Source organism: Plectropomus leopardus, chromosome 5 (genome assembly GCF_008729295.1).
Source record: "Plectropomus leopardus isolate mb chromosome 5, YSFRI_Pleo_2.0, whole genome shotgun sequence".
Taxonomy (NCBI): domain Eukaryota; kingdom Metazoa; phylum Chordata; class Actinopteri; order Perciformes; family Serranidae; genus Plectropomus; species Plectropomus leopardus.
The window spans coordinates 33,496,807-33,523,743 of record NC_056467.1 but is presented as its reverse complement, the minus strand read 5'-3'; the positions used below and the strand labels follow the sequence as shown (position 1 = coordinate 33,523,743).

Here is a 26,937-nt window from a genome sequence, read left to right as displayed (position 1 = left end):
GTGCAACAAAAGCACTACATACTTAGCCAAGAAACAAATGACTACAGCTAACAGACACATAAATAGCTAATATTAACTTCACCCACTTGTTGGCCTCCTCTTGAACAGTTCCACAGTGGCTCAGCCCTCTGAAATGCCTCCGTCTCCGCTGGTGTGGGAATAGCTGCTGCTGTATGTCATCATCTCTCCCTGACTGACACGCTGCTAAACTGGGAACAAGAATGCGTCTCAACGTCTTCTTTCATCTGCGTAGCATTACACTGGAGAGCAGGACTCACAGGTCTGCTGTGTGTATGCTGAAATCTGACACAAATGAAGAGAAATCCACTGATAATGGCTTTATGGGGGTGTTTTCGAGGGGTTTGGTATGCAAATGAATGAGACAAATGCTCTGTAGACCAAATCTGAATGTTTTAAACAAACTCATCTGGTTACTTCCTGGTGGATACCATTTAACAGTTATTGTACATTTGTTTTGTCATATATATATCTTAATATAAATTAAATATATATATATGTCTATTTTAAAACTTCTGTTATCACAAACTGATTATTTCCCATGCAATCAGGCTACACTGCTATTATGCCCACCTTCAACTCTGCACTGGTAAATTAAATCCAACTTTGCTTTAGATTCAGACAATCGATTGTAATTGTGTTGGCAGGATCAATCTATTTCTAACCGAAAGCTCCATGTGCTCAGGGGCACACTGATAGTTAAACTTATTAAAAATGAGTTATTGCAGTCTTGTTCCCTTGTATTTCCCTGTGCTCCCCTTCACATTTGGCCATAGTTTTCATTTATGTAACAATTCATTTGCCAAAGATCAGGAGCCTCATGTATAAATGATTCATAAATATTAAGATTGTCAGCAAATTTGCAAGGTTTTTAACTTGATAAAATGTTATCTGTTTGCACATTTTCTGAATCATGCTCAGTCATGAGTCTGGATGGAGGGACAGGCCGCATTTGAGGGGTTCATTGTGTTTGAAACAAACTAGTTTGTACAGCGTGTCCTTTGATCAGGCAAAGGTGTCGCTACCAGTTCCAAAGGGCTTCACTTGAAGGCAGCCTGCGTCATAGCCTCCACCTAACTGAGTCACACTGCCTCGCCTGTTCTGTTTCCAATGACTCCTCTTCCTGACACACAGCCAGCGAGGGGACTCTGCTGGATGAAGTATGAAAAAGTGTCCAGATACACAAGCACCAACATTTAGGGAGCCTATGGAGCAAACCTCAGCAACTGCTTGCTGTTGCTCTAAAAATGGATTGGAGGTGTGCAAAGCTTTGCCAAAATACAGCCAGGGTGAGTGTTTTTTTAGACAAATGACACATGGTTAGCCTGTTGGCTGACACATATAGCAGGTTAGGACATCCTTGTCGGGAAACAATAAAACGCTGCTCACTCGTTGGCATTAGGTCCAGCTGGGAGAGGGTGTTATGTGTGTCTTTGCTGTTATGACCTGAAGTTCTAAGAATTATTGGATACAGCCCGCCTACAGTTTTGCTGTGGGAAGGTTGTGGTGAGAGGTTCAGACACTATCAGATGATCCGACAAGCACCAAGTATCAAGAAGCAAACCCTCTAGACATTAACTATTACAACTTTAGAAGTTCTTCTGCCCTCTGCTGGCCAAAAGTGGATATATCAATTTTTAAAGAGGTGCAGCAGTGATTGAATGACAAACAGTATACATTAATATCATGCATAATTTGCATTATTACTTCTGACTTATGTTTGTACTTATTGCAAGCATGGTGAAATGTAAGAGGCACATAACCACTTGAGATCTTACCCATCTTTTTTTCCTTGTCTCTCTTATCACAGTTAGTCATCTGTTCACGGTGGTATCTCTCCATGTAGAATGCACAGTTAATCAGTCTGCAGAGCTTCTGTCATTTACCTATTCACCCACAACATGGCACTTTTGTCTATTCATATAAAATAGACTGGAGGGGAAGCAAACAAATAAATGCTTATTGCAGCCTTGGACAATATTAACTTTAATGGTTAAAGAGGGTGAGAGTGTACGCAAATCCACAAATGTGCGTCATCTTAGAAACAGGACGTAAGGAATGTAGTTATTGTTTCGATATATGTGAAGTTTTACATATATATAATGTATGTATTAGAGTGAGTATGCAAGTATATGCATTTTGCGCATGATTTCAGTGATGAATGTATGCAGGTGTTTATACATGAGGCCCCTCAATATTTGCTCATAGATATTGGTAATATTAAGTTGAGGCTGTCCCAATATGTGAGGCTTTCTCGGCCAGAAGTTGTGGAGCGGGTCAGGTATCCCCTGAAAAAGGCCAACAGCAGCTTTATTCTCTGTGGAATAATGAAACAGAGCAGCTCACAGTAGTCAGCAGACTGGCATCCTGTTGCTGTGCTGATTTAGATGGAATCTACTTGGGTTTAGGTAAAACAAGTTTTGTTGTTAAGACAACTGGGTCTTGATGGTGCGGCTTTGTTTGCTCACTTGCATGTTACATGAGGAACAGCTAGATCTTTCTGTGAAAAGCAGACATTTTGAAAGGGATCAGACTAAAATGATCTGCATAAAACACCCTACCTCCAAACAAGATGAAATAACTCATCCGACTTAACAAAGCCTACAGTGACCATGCTCCTCCCACCACCTCCTCTAATCAGCCACAGCACTAGTTCTGCTACAATTCACATTAATATTAATGTATGGCTAAACTTTGTTTTGTTTTTTATGAATGATGAATGTGTGTTGTCTACTTGTGTGCCTCCTAACTTCACTGCATGGACAGTAAGGTAACTATTAACACAAAGTTTTACCCCAAAGAGTAGGAGGAGAAAGATTCAGGAAAAAAACAAAGACTATTCAAACTGAAATTAAATATGTCGGCTTTCCAGTGTTCCCTCGTGACCTTTGCTGAGTTGCTCTCTGCACTTACATGGAATTGAATAATAACCTCTACAGCCTGTTGGCTTTTCTAGTATTAGAGAAAAACAATGTTTTTCCACAACAATATTTGTAGCGTGAGCCATCCTCCCTGTGGTTTATGAGAATTCTTTACCCAACAGATTGATTGTGGAGCGTAATGTTGGCCAGTGGTCATAAGATTTGTTCACTTGCATAATTATTGCTGTGTCTAACTTAAGTTGGGCAGGGAACATTTGTTGTGTTTCTCTTCACAGCCTCACCACAACATTGATTGGGCAACCATAAGCAATCAGCCATGGTTAGACAAATCCACTCATAAGCTGCATTAGTTTAACCACTTATTTGGATGTCAACACCAAGGAAATTGTCCCAGGTCTCTTCCACATCTACAGCTGGGAAACATGAGGTTTTCTATTCAGTCTAGATATACTTCCCACTTTGACCTGCTATGGCCACTGTAGTTGCTCACATACATTTCTGATGGCTCGCTGGCTTCGATTCTCAGATAAGTGGTTAGTTAACTGGATTTAACTGGGGGTTTGCTCCAAACCTATCTGGTTGTCTGGTCAGTCTTTTTTTGATCAAGGCCTTTAAAAAAAACAATCAATGTATAATCAGTCAGTCAAACATTTAAAAAAAGCATACCATACAACATCTGATGCAACATTTCTTCTTCCTTACAACTGTCACCTCCCAAAAGAACAAAAAGGCAGACACTGGTAAATGAACATGTTCAATATTACAAATTAAGAAAGCAGACATTAAGTACATTATTGTTTCAGTTTTTCCAAAAAACAAACAAGTTGACATGGAGTATAGATTTTGAAAATTGATCTCTTGATAGAACACCAAATCCTCTTGAATTGAGCATGTTTATTCTCACACAGTGACTCAATGTTAGAGAGAAATGTAAGAATTCTTCTGGCAAGGATCTAACACAAAGTAACAGTTTAGTCTTTGAGCCCTGCTTCAGATAGCCATCCTTGAGACCATTTCAAACAGTGCAATGAATGAACGCGGCATCGTTCACAAATATTAAGAAGGTCTCGGTTTCCAAAAGTTTTTTTCATGTGGAACATATATAATACATGCTTAGCAGAGCAGTTGGGTCATATCAGCTGCAGTCACAGTCAAGATATGTTTATAGGTGCACAATCTAACTTTGGACCAATAAAGTCAATGTACAGTTTTTAATAGATCAATTGGTATTTGTAGACAAGTGGAGAAGGATTACATTTTCTGTTATGTTTTTTCACCAGTTCTCATCTAAAGTGTGTATTTCTTTTGAAGTCAATTTGATTATTCATTCTGTTATTGGTTGTGAAGGGTTAAAGCTATAAGTCTTTTGTGTGTGTGGTCCACATGTTCAGTGTTAGGGATGATGGCCCACACTATGAGAATCAGACCCAGGTTGTAAAGAAACCCTTGAAATACAACGGAAGCATAGAAACAGCGTGGCTGTTCTACTACAGCCACGACCCAGTCTTCCCAGGTCTGTTGTGCTTGTTCTTCTTTGGACTGTAAGGACAAATGGGAAACTGTCATTGTGTTATGAACAAACAATGAAAACGTACCAAGGTAAAGAAGCAGATTAACCAGCAATATCATTCTTTAAGGGTGTTTATTCTTTGTTCTGTCTACTTGAATATCTCACCACGTACTATTGAAGGACTTTTTCGTCATGGATGCATTCAAGCAGCTCATCATAGAATGGAAACAAGTAGCATATGAATGATGTATAAATGATAGTCTCACCTATATGTTTTTTTAAATGGTAATCTAGTGCTAAAGTGTGCTCCCACTCCTCATACATGTACACTATCTCCAGAAAAGAGCTTTGAAGTAAATTATTTAATATATTTTTAGAATTGTTTTCTATCCCTGCTCTTGTGTTCTATAGCATGCATTCTTCTCACACCTCAAAGTCTGGTTATGTATATATGTGAAATAGAGAGGCAAATCTACACAGCAACCTAAAACAAAAAACCACTGTATAGAAATTGTATTAGCCTGCACATTTCTAAGGCTGTGAAGTTCATTTTATTTTTAAAACTTGCATACAAATGTATATATTTTTCTTGATTTTTACCCTGCAATTGGGATCGTTGGAGGACAGCAAATCCTGCAACGATTCACAGAATACACGGTCAGTTAACTGTATCTTGTGTGTACAGCAGAGTTGTAGATATATCTAAGGGGAAGCCTTTCTTTGTTTTTGTTGGTAATCATTTCATCACAGCAGCACTGTGTGAATATTTACATAAATGATTCACCGTGTTAGTCTCTACCTCTTGAGCTTAATAACTTGGCTTTGTTTACCTCCACACCTTTCTGATCTAACGTGGGGATGAATTGAAAACACTTGAATGTCTATTCAAGCTTTTATACTGAAAAACCAACATCTACTACCCCACCCCCTCCGCCCTCCCAAAAATGCAAAGCATTCACCTGAAATTTTGATTCATCAGATGTTTGTAACACAAAGTACTACCAATAGACTGTTAGTCAATTTTCACTCTTTGATAGTTCAGGAGCATTTGGGCAGGGAGAGTCACTACTGTCACCACAGTGACTGTGTTCAAAGCTCTGTGTCAACAGCTCCATTTGATTCAAGATGACTTTTTAGTGTTTCAGCCTCTTTTCACTGAGAATTACACTTGTGTTTCAATGGTTCTTTGCAGGCTGTGTGATATGGGGGTTCAATAGCGTTTTATCAAAACAGAATGCAGTGTTGAATTTAATTATTAAATTGCCTTATTGAATTGAGTTTAGATTTGACTTTCAACATTAGCAAGTAACTAAAGTTCCAAATAATAGAAAAACTGAATTTAAATTTCTTCAATCACTTTTTGTTTTGCTTAAAATATTGGTTTGTGAAACAGAATGAGGAAATAGAAGTTCAGTAAAAGATTCATTAGTGATTCCTGATATTTCCAAACTGTGAACCAGATCTGATCTGGAACTGCATATTAGAATCCAGCCCTTATATTAAAAACATTTGTTTCTTGAGTTTTGATTGGGTACAGGGTTGATGTTCAGAGTTATATTCTTCCAGTGTTGACAAAGACAGTGCCAACGCAATTGAACAAACATTTGCTCAGAGACCTTGTTGCACTGCAACCTCAGACACCCAAATAAAAAATCGACAAAACATAATAAAGAAAACAGCGTCCCCATTTTCATACGACGCAGAAGCATTTAGAAAAAAGGCAAACACAAGCAAACTTAGAAACCTTTTAGTTATTTTGAAACCACTTGCATGCATGTACCACCAAGAAACACTGCAAATACAGAAAATACTGAGAAAACAGAGAAACACTGCTGGCTCAACACAAGAGAAAATAATAGTTATACCACTAGTGTAATACCATATTCACTTCATTGTGGGAAACATCTTTTGCTGCCTCAGATGTATGCACTGTGAGGAAGCTTAAATTAGTTTAATTTTGACCTCAGCTGCTAATGTCTGAAGGCTGCTGTGGTGATTCAAGATTGGAAATATGTACACAAGGAAAGTTCCTTAATGTTAACTATACAATAACAAATCATGATGTATTGAGAGCAAACTAAAAGTCTTTGCTAGCCTTTAGATTCAACCACCAGTCATTTCACCTGTAATATAGAGCAGATAACAGAACAGATCTATAAATCCAGCATATTTAAAGTCAGAGCGCCTTGACTGCAATCAGGTTGATTCCACCCAGCGAACTTTGTTCCCTGTTATACTCCTCTCTGCCTCCCCATTTCCAGGCTGCATCGGTCCAATAAAGCCCCCCCCAAAAAAAATCCCCTCCTGAAAATTATTCACAAAGTTTTGTTTTGTGTGTCTCTTTGGCTTGTGTTTCCTGTTTTTGCAGTGGGTTCTTTGTGCCACCTATGCCTTGTCAGGTTAATTTCCTTGCGCTTTTTTATTTATTTTTAAAATATTTTTTGTCAAAGTGTTCAAGGTGTTATACTATTCTTAACTCTAACTTGTCTTTTCATAAGTGTCAGTACACAAAACTCTTCATCATTATAATATGGCCCCAAAATGTGAAATTGCCTGGATGTAAGTGCAGTTCTAAGAGGACATGATTCACCCTGATGAGGCTCATAATTTGATTTTTGTCATGTGGCCACAGTTTTTACATGCTTAACCCATCATGAAAATTAACAGTTGCACTGTGTATTATTTATTTTTGACAATTAGCCATTCAACAAGTGCTACTCTGAAACAAAAGAGATAATAGAAAAGAGACGTGCTGTGGATACCTATTGGAAACTGAATGGGAATTTTCTCAGGAATGAACACAGTTAGTGGTACAGTCACTCTCCCTCCCCATCACCTGTGTGAACTCTTTGTGTAGATATGATAGTTTCTTAAATGTTTTATTTTGTGTTGGATTGAAGTACTTGAATCAAATGATACTCATTTTGAAAAATTGTAGAGTAATAACTTGTGTGAGAGACTAATCACAACTCAGCAACTACTGGACTATTTGGATTCATATAATTTGCTGTACTATACAATGTTTGTATATTTGATGTTTTAATCAGATGCATTGTAATTTGAATAAAACTTGCAGTATATATAGTACATAGACGTATCTATTAAACTCTGCATTCAAGCACTGTAAATCAAAGTTAATGACTAGATATCAGTTGTCATTTTTGGAAAGTGTCTACCCAAACGGTTCCATCTCGAAAGTAATGGTGAAAAAATTAAATATGACATTTAATACCAAAACTTTGTTGTCAATACTTCCCTTGTAATTCAAAAAGGAAGACACTTTCACGCAACAAAAAGTCACACTTCACAAAAACTATTATTCATCATTTTGCATCTCCTTCATGTCAGTATGGATTAATGTACAGTATGGATCAGTAATTTTGGAGGATTTAGGGTACTTACAGAATGATGGCCAGATAAATTGCGAATTGCAGCTCTACCACTTAACAACTTAATTCATGTGTATGAGATAAGCATGCAGAGTGCACCCAGCAGTCCCTCTGACCAAAATTCACTCTGTGTCTGTAAACACAGTTTTTTTTTTTAGGTATCATTATAATACTTTGCAGGCATTGGAAAAGGCTTTTTTCAACCTTAGAATCACCTTCACGGTATGTAATATTTCATTCCTTCCTGAAATTTCACTGGGGTATAGGTTGTATGACGGTGTATGATGGTGTATGACGGAGGGGTGTGCGGCGCTAACACCCACACCCCTCCACCCATCAGTGGCGAGTGCGCTACTGACTTTCACCTTTTCAGACTAGTAAATACACAATAGAAACTCACAAATTGTTTAAAAAGTAATACAGAGAAATACAACTGTACACCTTTTGAATTCCACTTACTCTCTGTCACGGAAGACTGACGAGACGTCATAAATAGACACCTTATTCAGACTTGACAGAAACAAAAACTCACCCAAAACTGTCTTGGTTCCTCTTAGTAGTAATCTAGTTAGTAAGTCCACTATTTCAGCAATCACCAGCTCCAGTTTGGTCCAAAAAATCCTCAATTCACCAACCAAAAAAAAAAACCAAACATGCTGTTATTCCCCAACAGTCTTTCACTGCCTGCTGGTCACTGGCTGTTTACAGTCCTGTAACTTCTCCCTCCGACACTGGGTGTCACTGTGTCTTTCAGCTTAGCTGCCTGTTCCACCAGTAGAGACTGAACTCTGGTGGTGAGTGCTGTACACTACATACAATAAGTTCAAAGAGAAGTGCCTGTATTTATGACATCACAATCTTGGAATTTTTAATACCCTGGTATGCTGTACTACCATGATACCTCCCAAGGCTTCCATAGATTGTATAAATTATGGACATAAAAGCTACCGTGACATTACCTTTTGGTTTGTAGAATTGCCATTTGAATTTTTGGAAGCAGAAGTGAATATATTTTGACAAAAGGGTGGAGCTGCGGAGGAGCAAGAGGTGATCTGACCAAGGCTGCCCTTTGAAAGTCCATTGCTCGAATCATCAGTCCGATAACCTTAGTTGAGTGAGATTGCTACATGCTGAGCAGTCGTTTTGTTCTGTGCAGTGTACTTCTGGAGAAGTTTTGGTCCCCAGATTTTGCTGCAGAGTGAGAGCTCTTGACTTTACACACTACACACAATGTAAGGTGAAGTGGTGGTAAATTTACAGATTATAGCAAGTTAATGCAATTCAATCTGTGGCTTTTGTTGATATCCTGTATTGGCAAAAAAAAAAGAAAAGAAAAAGGCATAATATGTAAATGTGGAAGTCCGCTGCCAAACAGCAACATATGAGGACTTGGAATGAGAACGTGTGGAAAAGACAGGTCATCCTGATCCCTGGAGACAATTCCACAGAGGTAATTTTGGTGACTGATAAAGAAAAAAAGTCTAATCAGCAAACAATAACACAACTTCATCTCAACATGTCTAACCTCAGTCCCCTATAAAATCATTCGTTCCTATGTTCTTAGCTGCTTGTTGTCCTCTGTCTGCTGATGTTATTTGTGTTCTATTCATGTCCATCACCAGAAAGCATCTTTCCCTCCCTGACAGTTGAAAAACACAAAACAAGGAATAAACAGAAATTTGCCCTGCTGAAAAAAATCAGCTTGGTCAGTTTAAGATGGTTAAGCTGGTTGACCAGCTTTTTTTGAACTACTTAAGGTATGTTTATGCATAATTTTGATGGTTTAGCTAGTCATACTAATGTCCCTGAATATGGAGAAATAACAGTGTCATGAGGGGGAAGTATAAAAAGAAAAGGACATCAATCAGTTAAGTCTTCTGTCATGTGTTTTGCATATAGATAAATGTACACAGCTTGACAGGCTGGTCACACCAGCCTGTCAATTTTTTCAATAATTTCTTCAATCATTACTTCAGCACAGCGGAAATAATATGCTCAAACAATAATACCATTACTTCCGCAGAGCGGTTCATATTATTAATTCTTTTACTTGTTTTTTTGCATGCTTTTATTTTGAAACTGTGTTTGCTTGTATATGTCACTTCCTGTAGCCACAGTGACTTGCTTACTTAAATGCCTGCACCTTTCAGTTTTACCTTTTTTGTAGAGATTCTGTTTTTATTCAATGAAAGTACAAGGAGCAGCAAGCTTGAAGGGGGAGGACTGGCATAAACGCCTGCAACATTGATGGAAAGACAAGCAATTCTGGAGGACGCCACTGATGAGGACGCCTTTTCAGAGAAGACAGTGCAGAAGATGCAACTTGAGAGAGACACCAGGCAGGATAGAAACAAACACAGGAGCAGCAGCCAGGCCAAGACTACAGCAGAGTACTTCAGCATCACATAGACACAGGCAGAAGTAAGAATTCAGCCCTCAAGCAGGAGTTCCCCAACTGCCCATTGATTCATGTGCTGTGGAGAGAGAGAGAAAAAAAAACACACCCTGATTGTAGACCAGCTTTTTTCAGATTAGGCGGCTGGCAAAGGTGAAGCCTTTCCTCACACAACAGCAGTTTGAGACAGTTATCCATGCCTTTATCACTTCTCGGCTGGATTACTGTAATGCACTTTATTTTGGAGTCAGTCAGTCCTCCCTCACACATCTCCAGTTGGTGCAAAACGCAGCCGCTCACCTCTTAACTGGAGTACGTAAGATGGAGCACATTACTCCCATCCTGCCCTCCCTCCACTGGCTGCCTGTGCACCTTAGAGTCCGATTCAAGATTCTTTTATTTGTTTTCAAATCTTTTAATGGTCTGGCCCCACCTTATCTCTCTGAAATCCTTCGCCCCTACGCTCCTGCTCGGCGCCTCAGGTCAGCTGATCTGCTGCTCCTGGAGGTACCGAGGTCAAAACGGAAGCTCAGAGGGGGTAGAGCTTTTTCCTAAATTGTGGAACAACCTTCCCCTCCCTCCACATTAGACAAGCCTCCTCACTGTCCATTTTTAAACTCGTCTTAATTTTTATTCCTTGGCTTTCAACCCTGCATGAGACTCTGCTCCTGTTTTAGTGTTTTATGGTTGATTTTTAGTTGTTTTTAGTTATTATTTTTTAATTGTTTTTTTTAAACAAACAAATGAAACAATTATCTTAATGTTTATACCTGTTTTATTTCATCCAATTTTTAAAGAAATTGTTTTATGTCTGCGTTGTTTTGTCTTTTTATGTACAGCACTTTGTTTCAGCTGTGGTTGTTTTTAAAGAGCTTTATAAATAAAGTTGAGTTCAGTTCAGTTCAGGAGAGCATGTCATAGCTGCTATCCTCTGCTGTTTTTATCATAGTGAGTAGCAGGTGGCATCTGGTACAGTAGCCATGGCCACCATTGTGTGAATGTGTGTGAGGGTAAATCTGAGTGTGGTGTAAGCACAGAGGAATGCTGTATGCTGTAAAGTCCTCTGAGGAAAATTGTAATTTGCGACAATGGGCTTTATAAATAAAATTGACTTGACTTGACTTGTATTCCCACTCGTGATGCAACACCTGTCAGGGAGAGCTACTGGCCTTCTCCCCCTCTGATGTACAAGGAGATGAAGACCCTACTTGCAAGTATGCTACAGAAAGGAGTCATACGGGAAAGCTGTAGTCCATGGGCCGCGTCCATAGTTTTGGTGAGGAAGAGGGATGGTTGCTGGAGATTTTGTGTGGATTAAAAAAAACAAATGCTGTAACCCATAAAGAAGTTTTCCCCCTGCCCAGGATCGAGGAGACTCTTACCAGTCTGACCTGAGTGGAGTGGTTTCCACCCTTGACTCGAACAGTGGCTACTGGCAGGTTGAGATGGATTCCTAAGACAGAGAGAAAACTGCCTTTACCACACCACTGTTTAAATTTGAGTGAATGCCTTTTTGTCTCTATAATGCACCAGAAACATTGCAACGGCTAATGCAACAATGTTTAAGAGACCAGGAGGTAGAATCCCTACTGGTAAATTTGGATGACAAAATCATGTGCGGAACTGGCAGCCTTATATGGCAGATTTAGGGCTGTGGATTGTGCTAATAATAATATCATAACTCCTTATAAACAGGCAACATTAATCTGGCTGAAACTTGTGATTTAAAAAGTTTGAGATTGCTCAATCCAGCTTGGAACACTCTCATAAACAAATCTGGCAGAACAGAAGTAAGAGAGTTTTAGAAAAAGAGAGTGAAAATATTCCTTTGTATTCTGAGAATGATATCATAATATGGAGTTGGAGTTTAAAAAAAAAAAGTTGAGAGACTTTTTTGTTTTGTCTTCCTGTTTCACTGATAGTGGATTTTTTATTTAATTATTTATTTTTTGCAGGTGCATGCTTCTAAAGAAAAAAACTCTTCACAGAAAACACAGCAGAGCTTGCTGCTAGCGTTAGACTGTATTGGCACTATTCCATGTGACCTTGGATACTGCTGGAGTCAGAGATGATGGAGAAACAACAGAAATAGAAAATCCCCCTGTTTCCCTGAAGTTAGCGGCGTGGCAACATGTTGCCTTCTCCATGAGTGACGGGTGTAAACAACGAACACGTCACTACAGTCTGTAGACTGGTGAAGTGAAAGTCAAAAGAGAGACTCAAGCTGTTATAAAACACCTTCTGCTGTCTACTGGCTATTGTTTTTGTGTTTAATAATTTGTTCCATTGACTGGTAAAATTGATTATACAAGGTACAAGGTAGATTTATTGTCATTTTTCTTAAACATGGTTTAAGAAGAAATGAAATTAAAGTTGACTGATGGTTCGGCAGCAGGTACTTCTGTATCTTTTTGCAGATGGCAGCAGGGTGAACAGACTGTGGCTGTGGTGGCTGCTGTCTTTCAGTATCCTTTGGGCTCTTTGCAGACACCTCACTTCACCGATGTCACTGATGCTCTGTAGATGGGAACCAGTGATGTTCTGGGCAGTTTTAATCATTCGATGTAGAGCCTTCCTGTCCTGGGTCGTGCAGGAACCATGGCAGTTCTTGATGTTTCCAGTCAGGATGCTTTCTATTGCTCCTCTGTAGAAGTTAACCAGGATCCTGCTCTGGAATTTAGCCTTTCAAAGTTTCAGTAGAAAGTAAAGCCTTGTCTGTGCTTTTCTAACCTGGGTGGTGATGTGTGATGACCAAGATAGGTTCTCAGTGATTGTTATTCTAAGGAACCTATAGCTGTTCACCTGCTCCACCTCAGCTCCACTGATGTAGACAGGGGTGTGTGTCTTTACCTCCTTCTTTCTAAACTCAACAATCAGCTCCTTGGTTTTACTGACGTTGAGCAGTAGGTTGTTCTCTGTGCACCACTCTGCAAGATTGTGGATTTCCTCCGGTATGAATTCTCATTGTTGTTTGTAATACGGCCGATGATGATGGTGGTGTCATCTGCATGCTTCATAACAGAGTTCTCCTGATGTCTGGGAGTGCAGTCATGGGTGCACAGTGTGAACAGGAGGGGGCTGAGCACACAGCCCTCGGGGGCTCCGGTGTTGAGCACTAATGTAGAGGAGGTGTGACTGCCAACTTGAACTCTCTGAGGTCTGCATGTGGGGAAGTCCTGTATCCACTTGCAGAGCGGTGCACTGAAGCCCAGAGTGTTAAATTTTCCAAACAGCTTTATGGGAGAGATTGTGTTGAATTATTATAGTCATTTCACACTTGATACCCCACAGTCTACCTTTTTTAATAAGAATTTTAAAATGTAAATGACAGTTGTTTGGGGATAAAACCAATGATTTGTTGATCTGTATAAATCAACACTTAAAAGTCCAACAATGGCAATTCAATGATGAAAAAAAAGTCTAAAAAACAAGTCATATGGTGATTTTTAGAATCTATCTTAGTCACAGTCTAATCAAATCATGGATTTCGAGAATCATGTGTGAACTTTTGACATTAATCCTCCATAAATCTATATATAGAGGGGAAAAATACCATGAAATAGTGTGAAACTGACAGAATCTTTAAAGATACTGTGATAATTTTTTTTGGTCATACCACCCAGCACTACTACACAACAATCTGTAAAATGCCAGTCAAATCATCATTTATGAACTTGAGGACATTTGATCTAGTGCTAGTGAAGAACCTTGCTGAGGTAACACAGTATGCCATTAAAAAGAAAAAGTAAAAAAAATAAGTGTGGATTTACTAAAAGTGTGAGAGCAGGCTGTGATCTTGGCATGCAGAACAGTACGTTAAGGAGCATGTTAACATTCATTTATGATAAATGAAACAGAACCAGGTGTATGCTCAGCATTATAAAGAATGCATCTGTATAATTCTCTCTTTTGGCATACACAGTATTTTAGTTATGAATCGACAGTTAATTGTATGTGGCTCCTTGCTGGGACCAAACACAGTGTTTCAGCTACAGTCACAGCGTGTAATTAATAGCAGAATCATACCTGTGTGCTTAAAGTTCCTGACTGATCTGGACACAGTCTGAGAGGAAAGCAGAGCCTGTCTCCTCTCTCTCCTGAACACACAGTGTGTGCTGCCTATCATCCTGGAGTGTACATTTGTCATGGAAAAGCAGGGGAGAAATGCCTAACTGCAGGAAAACAGCAGAAATATTTAAAGTTTTGTTTTTAAGTTTTTAAAGTATCTGTACTGACAAGTCCATTTGTAATTGTGTGAACATGTTATGAGTTTACTTACGTTTCTGTAAAAGTCTCTTCCTGGTATAGATATGGAGGTGAGTGTGACTTCATCACCACTCTGTCTAATCTCTTTGACTATGTCCTCATGCTCCATAGATTCAACAGGTTTCCCATTGACAGCCAGCAGCAGGTCTCCATCTTCCATCCCTGCCCCCTCAGCTGGACTTCCCACATCCACCTCCCTCAGCACATGAACTGGATCACAGCAGGATCAAATAGGAAATAATAAAAGTTAAGAAAGATATTAAAACTGTCAATTAATGAGAGAAAGGTTCCAAAATGATTTCGAATTGATTGCACATGGGGTCAGACCAACACAGATCTTATAATTATTAAGGCTATTATTTAATTTGCCATAGAGACGTCAGTTAGTTTAAAGTCTGACAAAGCAGGCCAAGCAACATTCCTCCTTTATGTCAAACACGCTGATTATATTTAACAATGGTGTTTGGCTGGAGTAAGTCTTCCATTTTTTAATTAGTTTTTTAGTGCAAAGCCTGTAATAACCATATCTCATATATGTTGTGACATCTGTTTTTCTGGGATTTGGGTGTTTTAGGTATGAAGGGGTTAATAACTGAAAATGCTCAAGGGATGTCACCAAGTTCCCTCCTGTACTTTAAAGAGGTAACCCCAAGCTAAATGAAAAACAGAGAGAAAAAACAATATTCATCAAACAGGCTTAAGTAGTTTTCACATACTTTAGAGCAGTCCCTTGGTGTGCATAAGATGCAAAAGTTATGCATTGTTTCATTTTTCAGCTAGTATGGCTGGCTTTCACAAACCTTTGTTTTTACTCTGGTCAGAAGGCCGCGCCACTGGCAGAGCGTCATGTTTCCATGACTCCCAAGTCCCGACTGGATAAAAGTGCTAAGAAGTTAAGAGAAATAAATGTGCACAATGGAGCCACAACAACTAAGCATTCTTGGGGCTGGTTGCATTCGTTATCATTTGTATTTACCACTCTCAACAAACGATACAGTTTGAAAGTGAAGTGAACGGAGCCTTCTTAGCTAGAACTTGTGGAGTACACCAGATAGTTTGGGCGGATCGAGGTCAGGCACTTTCACACCAAAAAATGGACCACACCAGAGTTCGCTGGTAGCCGTACTGAGACCACCTCCTCAGGGAGGTCTTGGTACGGCCATTTTGGTCTGCATCAGTGTGCGACTGCTGTGTTCACACTGGTCCAGACGCACCGCACTTGGGCATAAAGTTCGATTGGGCCAACCTAAACAATGGCTGTGTGAAAACAGACTCACTGACAAGAAAAGCATAGAGCAGCTGTCTTGGCCATGGTGCATGTGTAAACATGTCCACTCCCAGGTGGGGATTGTCTTGTGGCATCAGCGAGAGCCATGGCAGGCAGTGAGTGTTGCATCGCCTGGAAAACAGATCCAATTACACTTTCCAGATCTGCCTAATCACATTGGGATGAAGCCTCCACTTGTCTGGTAGGGGGACGCCCCTTGAGACTAGGTAGGCATTACATTTGACAAACGCCTCAACCACAGGATCGACACCTTCATTAACAGGGTTACTGTGTTCTTCTCATATTTTGCTCAGAACTGTTGTATAAGTGATATGTGACTTCCCGAACGATTTCACCTGATTTAAAAAAAAACAAACAAAGCTCTTTACCAATAATTATATTTATAGTCCTTAGTAACAATGAGATAAAATTATAATAATAACTTTAAACAAAAATCTTTAAGTCAGGGGAGGCATCCCTTCTTCAAATGTTTTATTAAATCAGTGGTTACCAGCCTGGGGATCACTACAGGATTGTAAAATTTAATGTTTTTTTGTTTGTTGTTGTTTTCTTTTAACTAAATATTTTGCACTGTCTTCTCTCTCTTTTAATAATCCAATGTTGATCTCCTTATAGTGGAGATGGGAAAAAAAGCATTATGTCTCAAGGTTTCTCTTCTCTTCTTCTTTTTTGTTTTCATCTTTTCTTTTTTTTCATCAAAGGAGCATTTATTATTTTTGTGTGCTTAACTTTCCCATTGTGTTTATTTTGGACCCATGAGTTGTTTTCCTGTTTATGATTTTAATTTGATCGTCTTTTGTGAAATATTTTTTGATAAGAATGCTATAGAATATAAAATGACAAGGAATCATTTTTAAAATGATGAGTAATCATTTTTAAATGATTAGAAATTATTTTAATTGATTACTAGTCAGATATTAAATGATTGATTCACATGTACATGTGATGAATCATGATGATAATGCTATGAATGATTGCACAAAATGGCACCTATTGCGTTGTTGTCGAAGCTTGCAGATGTGACAAACGGTCATACTCTTAATAACCTTGATTAAAATGATGCATTAGGGTATCTTTTCACAGACATCAACACACTTTTATAGCAATGTGTATCTCACCTATGCGTGTTTCTGCAAGCTTCTCTTGTCTAAGCAGGAAGCCGTATCCAAAGCGTCCTTTAAGCAGATGCATGGTTTTGGCAGTGTGAGGGAGGCTGCAGCATTCTGCCACCACAGGTAAGATAGGCATCTTCCTCCTGACATTACAAGACTCACCATCAGTGTCAATGACCAGCACTGTCACCGAGTCCCCACTCTTCTTGACCTGAAAACCAAACAGTGCAGGAGTCACACTCTCAGTAGAGTCGAACAAAACACACAGGTTAGATCAGAGGAAACTGGATTCATACAGTTCTGTTTAGAGTGGAGTGTGTGAGTGATGACACCATGACTCCATTGATCCAGATCAGTCTGTCTCCATTGCACACACCAGCTTTCTCTGCTGGGCCGTCAGTCACGGTCCTCACAATGTACTGGCCCCTCTGACCTGATGAACACGCAGTTATTATTATTATAATCATTATCAATATGGTGTGGGATGAAACTGTTGTACTTTTTACCAAGATAAATAAGAGCCAGCAGAAAAAGTCTGTTAATAAAAGATTAGTTTGCTGACCCATGTGATTTTGTAGGAACTAAATATGTCTGTAGGGCTGGAACAATGGGTGACACTTTCTATGAAGCCTAGTCATTATAATGCATTATGAACATACTTATGATGCGCTATAATGCCTATATAGTGCTGTATAATCATAGTTATAAGTACTCATGGTTATTTATAATGCTTTAGAAAAATTAATCTTTACTTATTATGATGCCAATGTCTATCATGAATTATAAACATACTAAAATGTTATATAATAGTTATAGCTATAGCTATACATAACTATAATAATAGTTCTCTATCTACTGCTTGCACAAAGAGTTATCTGACTCTATTGGAAGAAGACCGGTAAACCAATTTTTTTAAATTGGATTAAAGAATTGTCCATAGCTTAACCTTAGGAAAAGATAACACACACTATTAAAGATCAACAGTTGATTGATTTAAGTAATGTGATGAGCGTGCTGGGTGAGATATGAATGTAGTGGTCCTATTTAAACCTGTTTCCCTTTGTTAGTTTATCTGTTCTCCCTGCTGCATTCATGTTTCTGTTCTTCCTGCTGCTGTTACCCTGCTGTATCCTGCCGTGTTCCTGCCCTGTACTTCACCCAAGTTCTTTCCATCATCCTGGTTTGTTTCAGTTAAGTTTTTGTTCATGTTTCATTTGTGATTGGTATATTTGGTCACCTGTTGGTTTTTGTGGATTAGATTAGAAGATTAAAGCCTGGCACACACTAAAAGATTTTTAAAATCTTAACTGATTTGGAGAATGTAATGGACCACACACATGAAAACATATAATTAGTTTTCACCCTAGGACAACCCCAGGAGTAAAGCATGTGCTTAGTTTAAATAATTACAAATAAAAGTAAAATACATATATATATTCTCCCATTTAGAATGGATCAGTTGTACAAGTGGCCAGAGCCAGGCCTGTTAGGCCTACCCACAATGCTGCCTTTCTAAAAATAGGATTTTTCTGTTTTCTCATGGAAAAAATAAAATAAAAACACAGTTACAGTTATCAACTTTAAACAAATCTACGCAAAAACACAAATTCAGCCTCATGACCTTTTTATGCAAGATGCTTCTGAAGAGAACTAAAGGGGAACTGAAACAACTGAGTGCAAAGAAGTTAATCATTACTGGTATATGGATCTTCAGAACATCTGATGATGTTTGTGCCCAGTGGCGGATCTTTCTGTAGGCAGAGAAACCCAAACAGCGAAGCGCCAAAATTGGCAAATGTGCTAAATGTGCTCAGGCACTGTTTATGCTGGTCTGCTTCAAGCTTAGAGCATCTCTGTGTGTACTTTCTTTAGAGGAGCTGTAAGTAATAAGTTAACACTCAGTTGTATTGATACCTTCCACAGAGACAATGCTCATCCCCAGTCCATGCTGTGGGGGCCTGCTGATGTGACAAAGTCTTGGTCTGGACCAGCAGTCCCCTTTAGAGGCCTTGGCTAGTGTCTGCAGGTCTACACCAACTGATATTGCCTAGAGAAGAGAGACATGAACAGGATTCAACTCATGGATGAATAAATCACAAGAACAACATTACACACTTGAACTCTTCCCTCTTTTTCAAGTATTGCATTTAACTTGTATATAACATTAAACTCTGGAACAAGTACAATGTCTGTGCAGCAATGATCCACTCACACAGGTGTTTCCAGTTTATTTCACTGAATAGAGCTTATCATAAATTCAGCATAACATAAGAAATGCTGATTTTGATTAGGTTACCAATCTTATTATGTTCCAGTGAAATGAAGCTGTAAATAAACCTTAAAAAAAAAAAAAAAAAACTTTGTCAAATACATGTGCCACAAGAAAAGTACACTCAGTTTAGTGGAGATTTCTGACCGGGTCAGCCACCCAACCACTCTGCCACCTTATGCCTGGCACACACTAAAAGATTTTTAAAAGCTTAACTGATTAAAAAATGTGAGACCACACACATGACGATAAATAACAACAGATTTAACAGTTTTGTTCTTATAATTCATGTATGCATCAATATGACCAGCACAGCAGCACAGCACACAATAAACTAACAGATTCCATCCACCAAACAACCAGAGTCTCAACTTTCAAAACTCAAAATCTTGCCAGGTCAAATGGGACTTCAAAGTAAACAACCATAGCTCATGGAAGCTTTAATTTACATTTGTGTGGTGTCACTCTGTTGTGTTGTGATTGGTTGGTCTATTTATCTTTTAAACTAAACTATAAACAGGAATGTAAGATACTGCAATGTTATTATTTAAAGTAGGTATGACTAGTGGAAACAAGAATGGTAAATTAAAAGTGTCCCAACACGTGTGCCTTCAGCAGTGCTTGTACCTCATGCCACCCTTACATAAGTCAGTGCTCAAATTAGGCCACCCCAATAAAAAATTCTGGACATGCCACTGCTAGAAGCTAAGAAAAATACATGCCTCGTCTGTTTTTTTTAAAATATGCACACAGCAGCGCGTTGCGCAGAGCAGATCGAGATTTCCTGCAAACAGGCACTGTATGTGAAATATAGAAAGAGTATAAAGGTACAAGATAGACCTATTAGTCTACCTTGACATTAAATTCTGTCCTTGATCCTGCTACATCTTTGGAGTTATAAGAAGAGTAGATTACAGCTAGCAGCTACAATGAAAATTGTATCTGGCTGCTTGGGCATGTTGCTGATGATGGCATCATACATTCCCTGCAGTGCATTTTTTGAATTTACATCAGAGTCTCGTGTCCTTTCAGCTCTGAACAAGGTCAATCCATCAAGTGCAATAGTAGGCAGAGTAGGCATTACAAAAATTAAGATGGTCATGTTTTCCCACACCAGCTAATCAAAGCACAGAAGATCAAGTTTATTGCACGTCATTAATGTACAAATCTAGGGGAGGACAATGTTGGTTCATTGAGTGTGGTGTGCAGATCTGGCCAATTCATGCATTTGTAAGCAGCGGTTACCACTTTGTATTAAAATCACCCTCTTATATTAACAGTGTGTGATGACTTAAAAACTAAAATTAAATAGCCTTGATCCTTTTAAATAAACAGACGGCCTTGGACACAGAGATGGGCAAACAGAGAAAGGATCAAAGTCATATAAATTCTAAATCAATTTTTGTGGGCCTTTTACTTAAAATGCAATAAACAAATAACAGTGTTAACACAACAAAGAAATTGGCGTGTGAGTCAGTCATTATGAGGATCACAAATACACCGAAGACGGTAGACCCTCCTGCCGGTGGATCGCAGTGTGCAACTCAGCTATAGCACCGAATAGAGTTCTGTAAGGAAGGGGGATGATGGATGTTTCTTCACTCTTGTAGGGGACGTAAATGCAAAAATATTACGCTAACAGATAGCATCACCCAGATGTAATAATCACTTTGATGAGGAAAAAATAAACTGGAGCCCAACTCCATATGGTTTAAAGCAGCTTTTAGATGCAAGGGCAGAATGGGACACATATAATCATTGTAAGTATATAAATGGAAACACATGGAACATACTAACTCACAGTATGGCATCACATGTACCAATCGCAGCACTTTTCTACTAATTATATTATGTTGATACTGCTAAAACCTAATTTATGACTGTATTGTATTCCCTTTGTACTGTGTTATCCCCCAACATTGGTAGTCATTACATAATGAAGTCATCAGTCTCCATTAATCTAGTGAGTTTTGGGAGTTTTGGAGTTATATGACCTTGCTTGCTGAATGGTGAATATTATTTCTATATTCTAGACAAAAAGTAAAGTAATCTGTTTCTCCCTTTCATTCAAAGAATTGTCTGAGGTCACTTTTTTTAAATACAGCAGTCTACAGTTGTAAAAGTGAATATATTTGTTTGAATTGCTGTTTGACTAGGAGCAGGGTAATACAGGTTTCATCAAAACAAGAAAACCTGTTGGTAGCTGCCTTAAGAAACCAAATCCAAGCAGCCCATCATTCTAGTTTAAAATTTGTTGCAGCATCTTATGTAAAATATAGTGTTGCGGTGCTATATAATGATAGACTGCCATATGACATATGAAAACAATACACAAACAAACACAGGTGACAGGTGACTCTTTTTACCAGCAGCTACCATGTAAAACAGGAGCTCACCTGTGCCTGTACTGCTATGGCAGGCATCATGTCTGCTATGAGACCAGGCTCTTGTCCTCACCATCTAGGATGGCAGGTAGTGATGGCAAAGATTACGATATTGTCATGTAAATCCTCATACAGTACCTGTTCATACTCTTCCCTCCTCAACACCAGGAGGAACAAGTCTACGCCACAGAACTGGATCTTCCTCACCACCTGTCAGGTCATTACAGAGACAGGGAGAGACACAAATGATTCAGTGAATAAACTCGATTTTATATTATTACCTTACTTAAATATTAAGGACCATCCTCGAGTACAAGAACTTTGGCTTTTGTGATGAACTCATGCTTTGAACATGCTGTTTGTACTTTTCTGTCACCTCTTAATTCAGGAAGATTAAATTCAGTGCACATAGTTCTCAAAGTGGAGGCTATTGAGAGGGTTAAGAGCTACAAGTAGGGACTTCAGTCAACAGTGGGCTTACCTTTGACAACAATATACAAATCATCTTCATAAAGTGCCAGTAGTGCATCCACCTCCTGTGGATATTGAGGCAAATGGTCGTGGCCATCCCTATCAGTCACAGCTTTCACATCTGCCATATAGAGAGCCTCCTCACCTTCTCCTTTCTGGCTTGGTATGGTAGGCTCTCAGAGAAATACAAGGCCAAAGTGCAGAGGAAAGTCATCCTGGGGTTGAAACTCTGTGGTGAACAGTGCTCGGCCCGCCAGCAGCTCTACATCCAGAAGACTATGAAAAAAGCTATCAAGATTGTGAGGGGCTCAACACATAACCCCAGCACCTGCTTTCACATCCTTCCCTCTAGCAGGAGATATGCTGCTCCAACATTCCTAATGCTTTTGTCCTTGTGTTGTAGTCTACCTTTAGAATCATGCTGTGATATTTATCTTGTATGTTTATTGTTATTTATATATCCCTATTTATTGTGGCATAGTTTGTGTTGTGCTGCCCTGAGCAGAATGAGTTCCCCATGAATACAATAAAGGACATCTAATCTAATCTAATCCAAATGTCTCTGGTCAGAGTCCTAGTTTTTGTGGCTGGGACTAACCACTGGGAGGGGGCTGCTGGGTGATTGTGTTGACAGTTCCTCTGAGTGCAGCTGTTGCTAGCCAGAAGCATCTGCTGGCTGTGGGATAGCCTGCAAAAGCCTTCCATCGTGCCGCAACACTGCCATCTTCAACTGTCCATCTTCAACAGGTAGGATTGTGGCTCTCTTCTTCCACTGAGGATTTCTGCCCCTTGTCCTCATCCACTTTTACTCTGACAGCTTGACCAGGGTGAAGTTCACGGAGTGTTTGTGCAGAATAATGGCAGTCGTAGAAGAACTGGTAGGCTGACATGGTCTTTATGTCCTTTTCTTGGACCTTTTGTCTGTCCATAGAAGTAGGTTGTAGCTTCTCTTCCAGCATAGAAAGTATAGTTCAAAATTCTCTTCCAGCCAAGAGTAGGGCTGGGCTCAACCGCTGCTGCAGCATTAGGGGTTGTTCTATGGCACATATTTATTGCTGTGAGGTTCCCAGGACAGAGGGATTTTGAATGCTGTAGAGCCTTCTACTGAAACAAACTGCGATCTGTGATGATGGGCTTTATAAATAAAATTGACTTGACTTGATTAGCGCAAGATCGGGGTCAGACTGCTTCAAGATGTGCTCAGCAGTCTGCCTCATTCACCTGTGGGTAATGATGGCCGGTAGGCGCGTGCATACAGTATAACAACATACCTCTTACTAAAGCCCCATCTCATGAACTTGCCCTTAAGCCTGTTGATGACTTGGTCGACTAGATGTTGAAGACAGGTGAGCTATCTTGATAACACATTAGTAGTGTTTTGTGGGTTTAGTAATTACAGGCTGGGGGCTCTCAGTTTAAACGCAGAGTGTGCATATATATTCCCCCAAGACTGATAGGGTATTGTTCAACTGAGTCTGTGGCAGTGCCCCTAATGGCTGACCCCAAAACTTGTCCTGCTGGAAAATCCATAGTAGTCTGTCACGGTGATGTAGTTTTGTTTCTCTAACTCACAGATCAGCAGTAATGCACTTCCAGGGGCCTCCTGGAAAGGGTGGTAAAGGGTGGTAAGGCTCAGCATCTGATTTTAGTTCGATTTTGACTGGATCACACTTTAATAGACCTATGTCCCCGAACATGTCTTCCAGCTTATCCGTGTCTGTACTATTGACCCTTATGATCAGGCCTGTCTTCCTGACCACTGAGTGTTCAAGTAGGTGTGAGTGCTGTGGCAGTCTACTGAATGTAATCTTTGACATCACTTTGATGTCTGCCCCTGTGTCTATATTACATTCCACTACTGCCATTTACAGGTAACACCACAAGCCACTCATTATCTAAATCAGGCTGCTCGATTATGGCTGGCTTAGCTCTGTTCACTGACCCAAGGAAAAACATGTCCTCTATATATGTTTAAGTATATGGAACTACAGGATTTTTTCTTTGACAAGCTGCCTCATAATTGCCCCATTGTGTTACATTTTTGACACCTTTTGTTCTTGGCTGGGCATGGCTGAGTGTTGTTTAGTACAGTGTCAATAGGCACTACAATGTTTGAACTCACTATGCTCCATCACTCCTCCCAATTGACTGACGTTGCTATCTTTAGCATAGAATCGCCGCCTCCCTCCCCCACGGCGTCCACTGCGCAGTCCTAAAGCTCTTCTGTTGTTTGACTTGTTCACTCTGGTATGCTATAAGATTAGCCCTCTCAAGCATGAGGCCTGGCTCAAGCTGTAGAGACGTCATTGTCTCATATCTCAAAATTAAATTCCAAACTCAGCTCAGCTCTCAACCCCAAATAAAAGCTTCAGCTGACTCCTTGGGCCTCTGCACTCTTCTATGAAAACATGCTGTGTCCTGTATCACATGTCTGTTAGGCACAAAATGGTCACCCTGGATGTAAGAACACACACATCTGGGACGTGACTTCCTGTGTTACAACGGAGGCCTGTGGATTCTCGTCACTACAATAACCGGAGGTGTTCAGTCATTTCTGTCCTTGTTATCATCCAGCTAACCACACAGACCATGCCCCCTGGGGTGCTTTGACCTCTAATAAAAAGATGCATGGTGTGTGTCAGGGTAATACTCATTAAAAGCCCATTATTTCTGTAATGTGTAATTTTGGTAAACGTATGGCGTTGTATTGGTATGTATTGGTCAATTCTGGGTGTGACGGGGCATTTTGAGCATTGAAAAATACTTTTCTCAAAGGACATAATCATATTTTGTCGGTAAAATATTGTCATGCAAAGAATGACTTCATCTGAGAAAACCAAAATCTATTTTGTGCTCAATAAATGTGTTTATATTTTTACTTTAATACACATTATCTACACAATGCTGACTCAGTTCCACTTATTTAAGGTGTGTCAGTTTACCTATTCTGTGTGCTCGCAAACTCTTGTACATCTACATCTGCAAGTGTTGCTCTTTTTTTCCCAGTGTGCCCTCTGCACCCTTATGTTTGCCCGTACCCTTGTTTTACCCTATAGATTTGCCTCACCTGGAAAGATACGATTGTAGGCAGCAGTACGAGGTGACAAGGAAGCTGTAGTCAGACTATTTCAAATTACATACACCGTCTATACAAGAAGTTAAAAAAATATATCTACAGAACATCCTGTTCAATTCCACCTGAAGAACTTGTGATCAGACCAGTCGATTCAGCTTGTACTCAGCCTATATGGTGTTTAAATAATCTACCCTGTCATACAAAAAAACAAATAACAAATAACTGCTTGGGACTATCTGTTGTATTCTTAAAACTCCTGATAACTCAGTTTTTGTTTAGATAAAAACAGACACATTTTCATGTCAGTTTGCCTGAAGTAGACTGAAGGTAAACTGATATGATGGCATGCCACTACAAGATGAAAACTTAGAAAGAGGTTTGTTTTTATTAATTAAACTGTGATTAGTATGCTCTGTGGGCTATCTAGCCACTCCTCAGATTGTTATGTTATATGCGAGTAAAGTTAGGGCAGATTGTGTAGATTGGAGAAAGGTCAGGGGGTCACCAGCATCATTACAAATGGTTCTGTCATTGTGCACAATGCATTTCATAGAACAGTGTCTAAAAGGTGCTGCAATATTTTGCTCTCGCCAGCAGATGGGCAGTATGCTCATCTGCCAAATCCTAGAAACTAACCCTGTTGAAGGTCATGTTGTCCACATACTCCTCATTGACCTCTAGCACTCGGTCTCCATCTCTGAGGCCACTGTGCTCTGCAGGACTCCATGGCTCCACACCTCTGACCTCAATGCCCTGGCTGCTCTGGTCCATTCGCAGGTGGAAGCCAAATCTTTGCCCCTCCAGACGCTTCAGCTGACACAGTCTGGGCACAGGGCTCAGATCAGGCTCTGCACACATGGTTAGTAAAGATCAGAAACACCAGGAGGACACTTAGGAATGATTTTAGACAGGGATTTTTGAACGGTTGTGTATCAAACCTCACCAAGGTCATCAGTGATAACCAGCGCTGGATTATCAATCCCTTCCTTTGGATTGAAGGTAAAACTGATTTGGAAAAATGGGAAAATTCAGAATGTCAGTGTAGCACATCAGGGGAACTTTATATAGAGTGGAATATGAAAACTAGTATACAAAAGAGCTAATTCTACATGTTTAAAGTTAAAACAATGTACTAGTTTTTTGTAAGTTAAATTTTATTCTTACAGACTCACAAGTATTGTTTCTAAGTCTTGTTGTCAAAAAAACCCAGTAAGACCTGTATCGGCATCACTTAATGACAAAGCAGTTTGGCTGATCCTCCCGTGGACCATAAAGGCCCAGTGCAATGTAATGCATACTGTCGCAGTTCACAGACAAACCAGTGCGAGCAGATTTTTAAAAAAGTTGGAGTGTTGCCTTATTTCCTGCTTCATCCCACTCCAATTTTGCATCAGTAGTGCTCACACAATGAGTTGAAACATGTGAAGTGGTAAAATATGCATTTTCACATCCTTCGCGTCCATCGCGCTGCCAGGCCTGAACTGACATCTGTCCGCACCTTTGCATTGACTTTGAATATAAACAAGCCACTTGAAGCGCTCGCGCCATGTCCGGTGTGAACACACAGTCAGAGACAGATATCTCCAAACCTGAACAAATCATATCTAAAATGTTCTGCTTGGGGAGATACAACAGGAAAAATGAGACAGTGAGAAAATATGTTTGCTACATAAACTACCAATACTACTATTTTGATATGTTTTAAAAAACTGGCATTAATGCTAGGTATGTAGAATGGTCGAAAAACACAAGTGTGGTCCTACAAAAATCAGTAGATTTCTGTTTTATGAATGTAAAATACAGTGTCTACAGCATTACTTACCGTGGATATTCCATGTCTTCCTGGCAGCCTGTGGGAGAGACAGTGATACAATGAC

At 39.6% G+C, this 26,937-nt stretch overlaps 2 protein-coding genes across 2 annotated transcripts in view; one reads left to right on the top strand and one right to left on the bottom strand.

The window, feature by feature from the left end:
* Nucleotides 1-6,695, top strand: part of nlk2 (nemo-like kinase, type 2) — a 34,247-nt gene extending 27,552 nt beyond the window's left edge. The window contains exon 11 of the mRNA XM_042486150.1: nucleotides 109-6,695. Within this exon, the coding sequence (XP_042342084.1) occupies nucleotides 109-163 (55 nt within the window). The 3' untranslated portion in view covers nucleotides 164-6,695. The remainder of the gene's footprint in view (nucleotides 1-108) is intronic.
* Nucleotides 6,696-13,295: 6,600 nt separating this feature from the next.
* On the bottom strand, nucleotides 13,296-26,896 carry LOC121943790 (Na(+)/H(+) exchange regulatory cofactor NHE-RF3-like). Its single transcript, XM_042487399.1, has 10 exons — nucleotides 26,883-26,896; nucleotides 26,004-26,065; nucleotides 25,697-25,908; nucleotides 21,652-21,723; nucleotides 18,775-18,907; nucleotides 17,157-17,293; nucleotides 16,867-17,071; nucleotides 14,474-14,670; nucleotides 14,221-14,362; nucleotides 13,296-13,427 (listed from the first exon to the last, which is right to left on the bottom strand). Exons 1-10 carry the CDS (start codon nucleotides 26,894-26,896, stop codon nucleotides 13,411-13,413), a joined length of 1,191 nt encoding a protein of 396 aa, XP_042343333.1. The 3' UTR covers nucleotides 13,296-13,410.
* Nucleotides 26,897-26,937: the final 41 nt, after the last annotated feature.

Coding starts and splice junctions, on each gene's coding strand:
- LOC121943790 (XM_042487399.1), bottom strand. Junction 21,724..25,696: donor ACAACATGACCTTCAACAGG/GTTAGTTTCTAG, acceptor ATGACCTGACAG/GTGGTGAGGAAGATCCAGTT. Junction 17,072..17,156: donor ACTCCACTCTAAACAGAACT/GTATGAATCCAG, acceptor TTTGGTTTTCAG/GTCAAGAAGAGTGGGGACTC.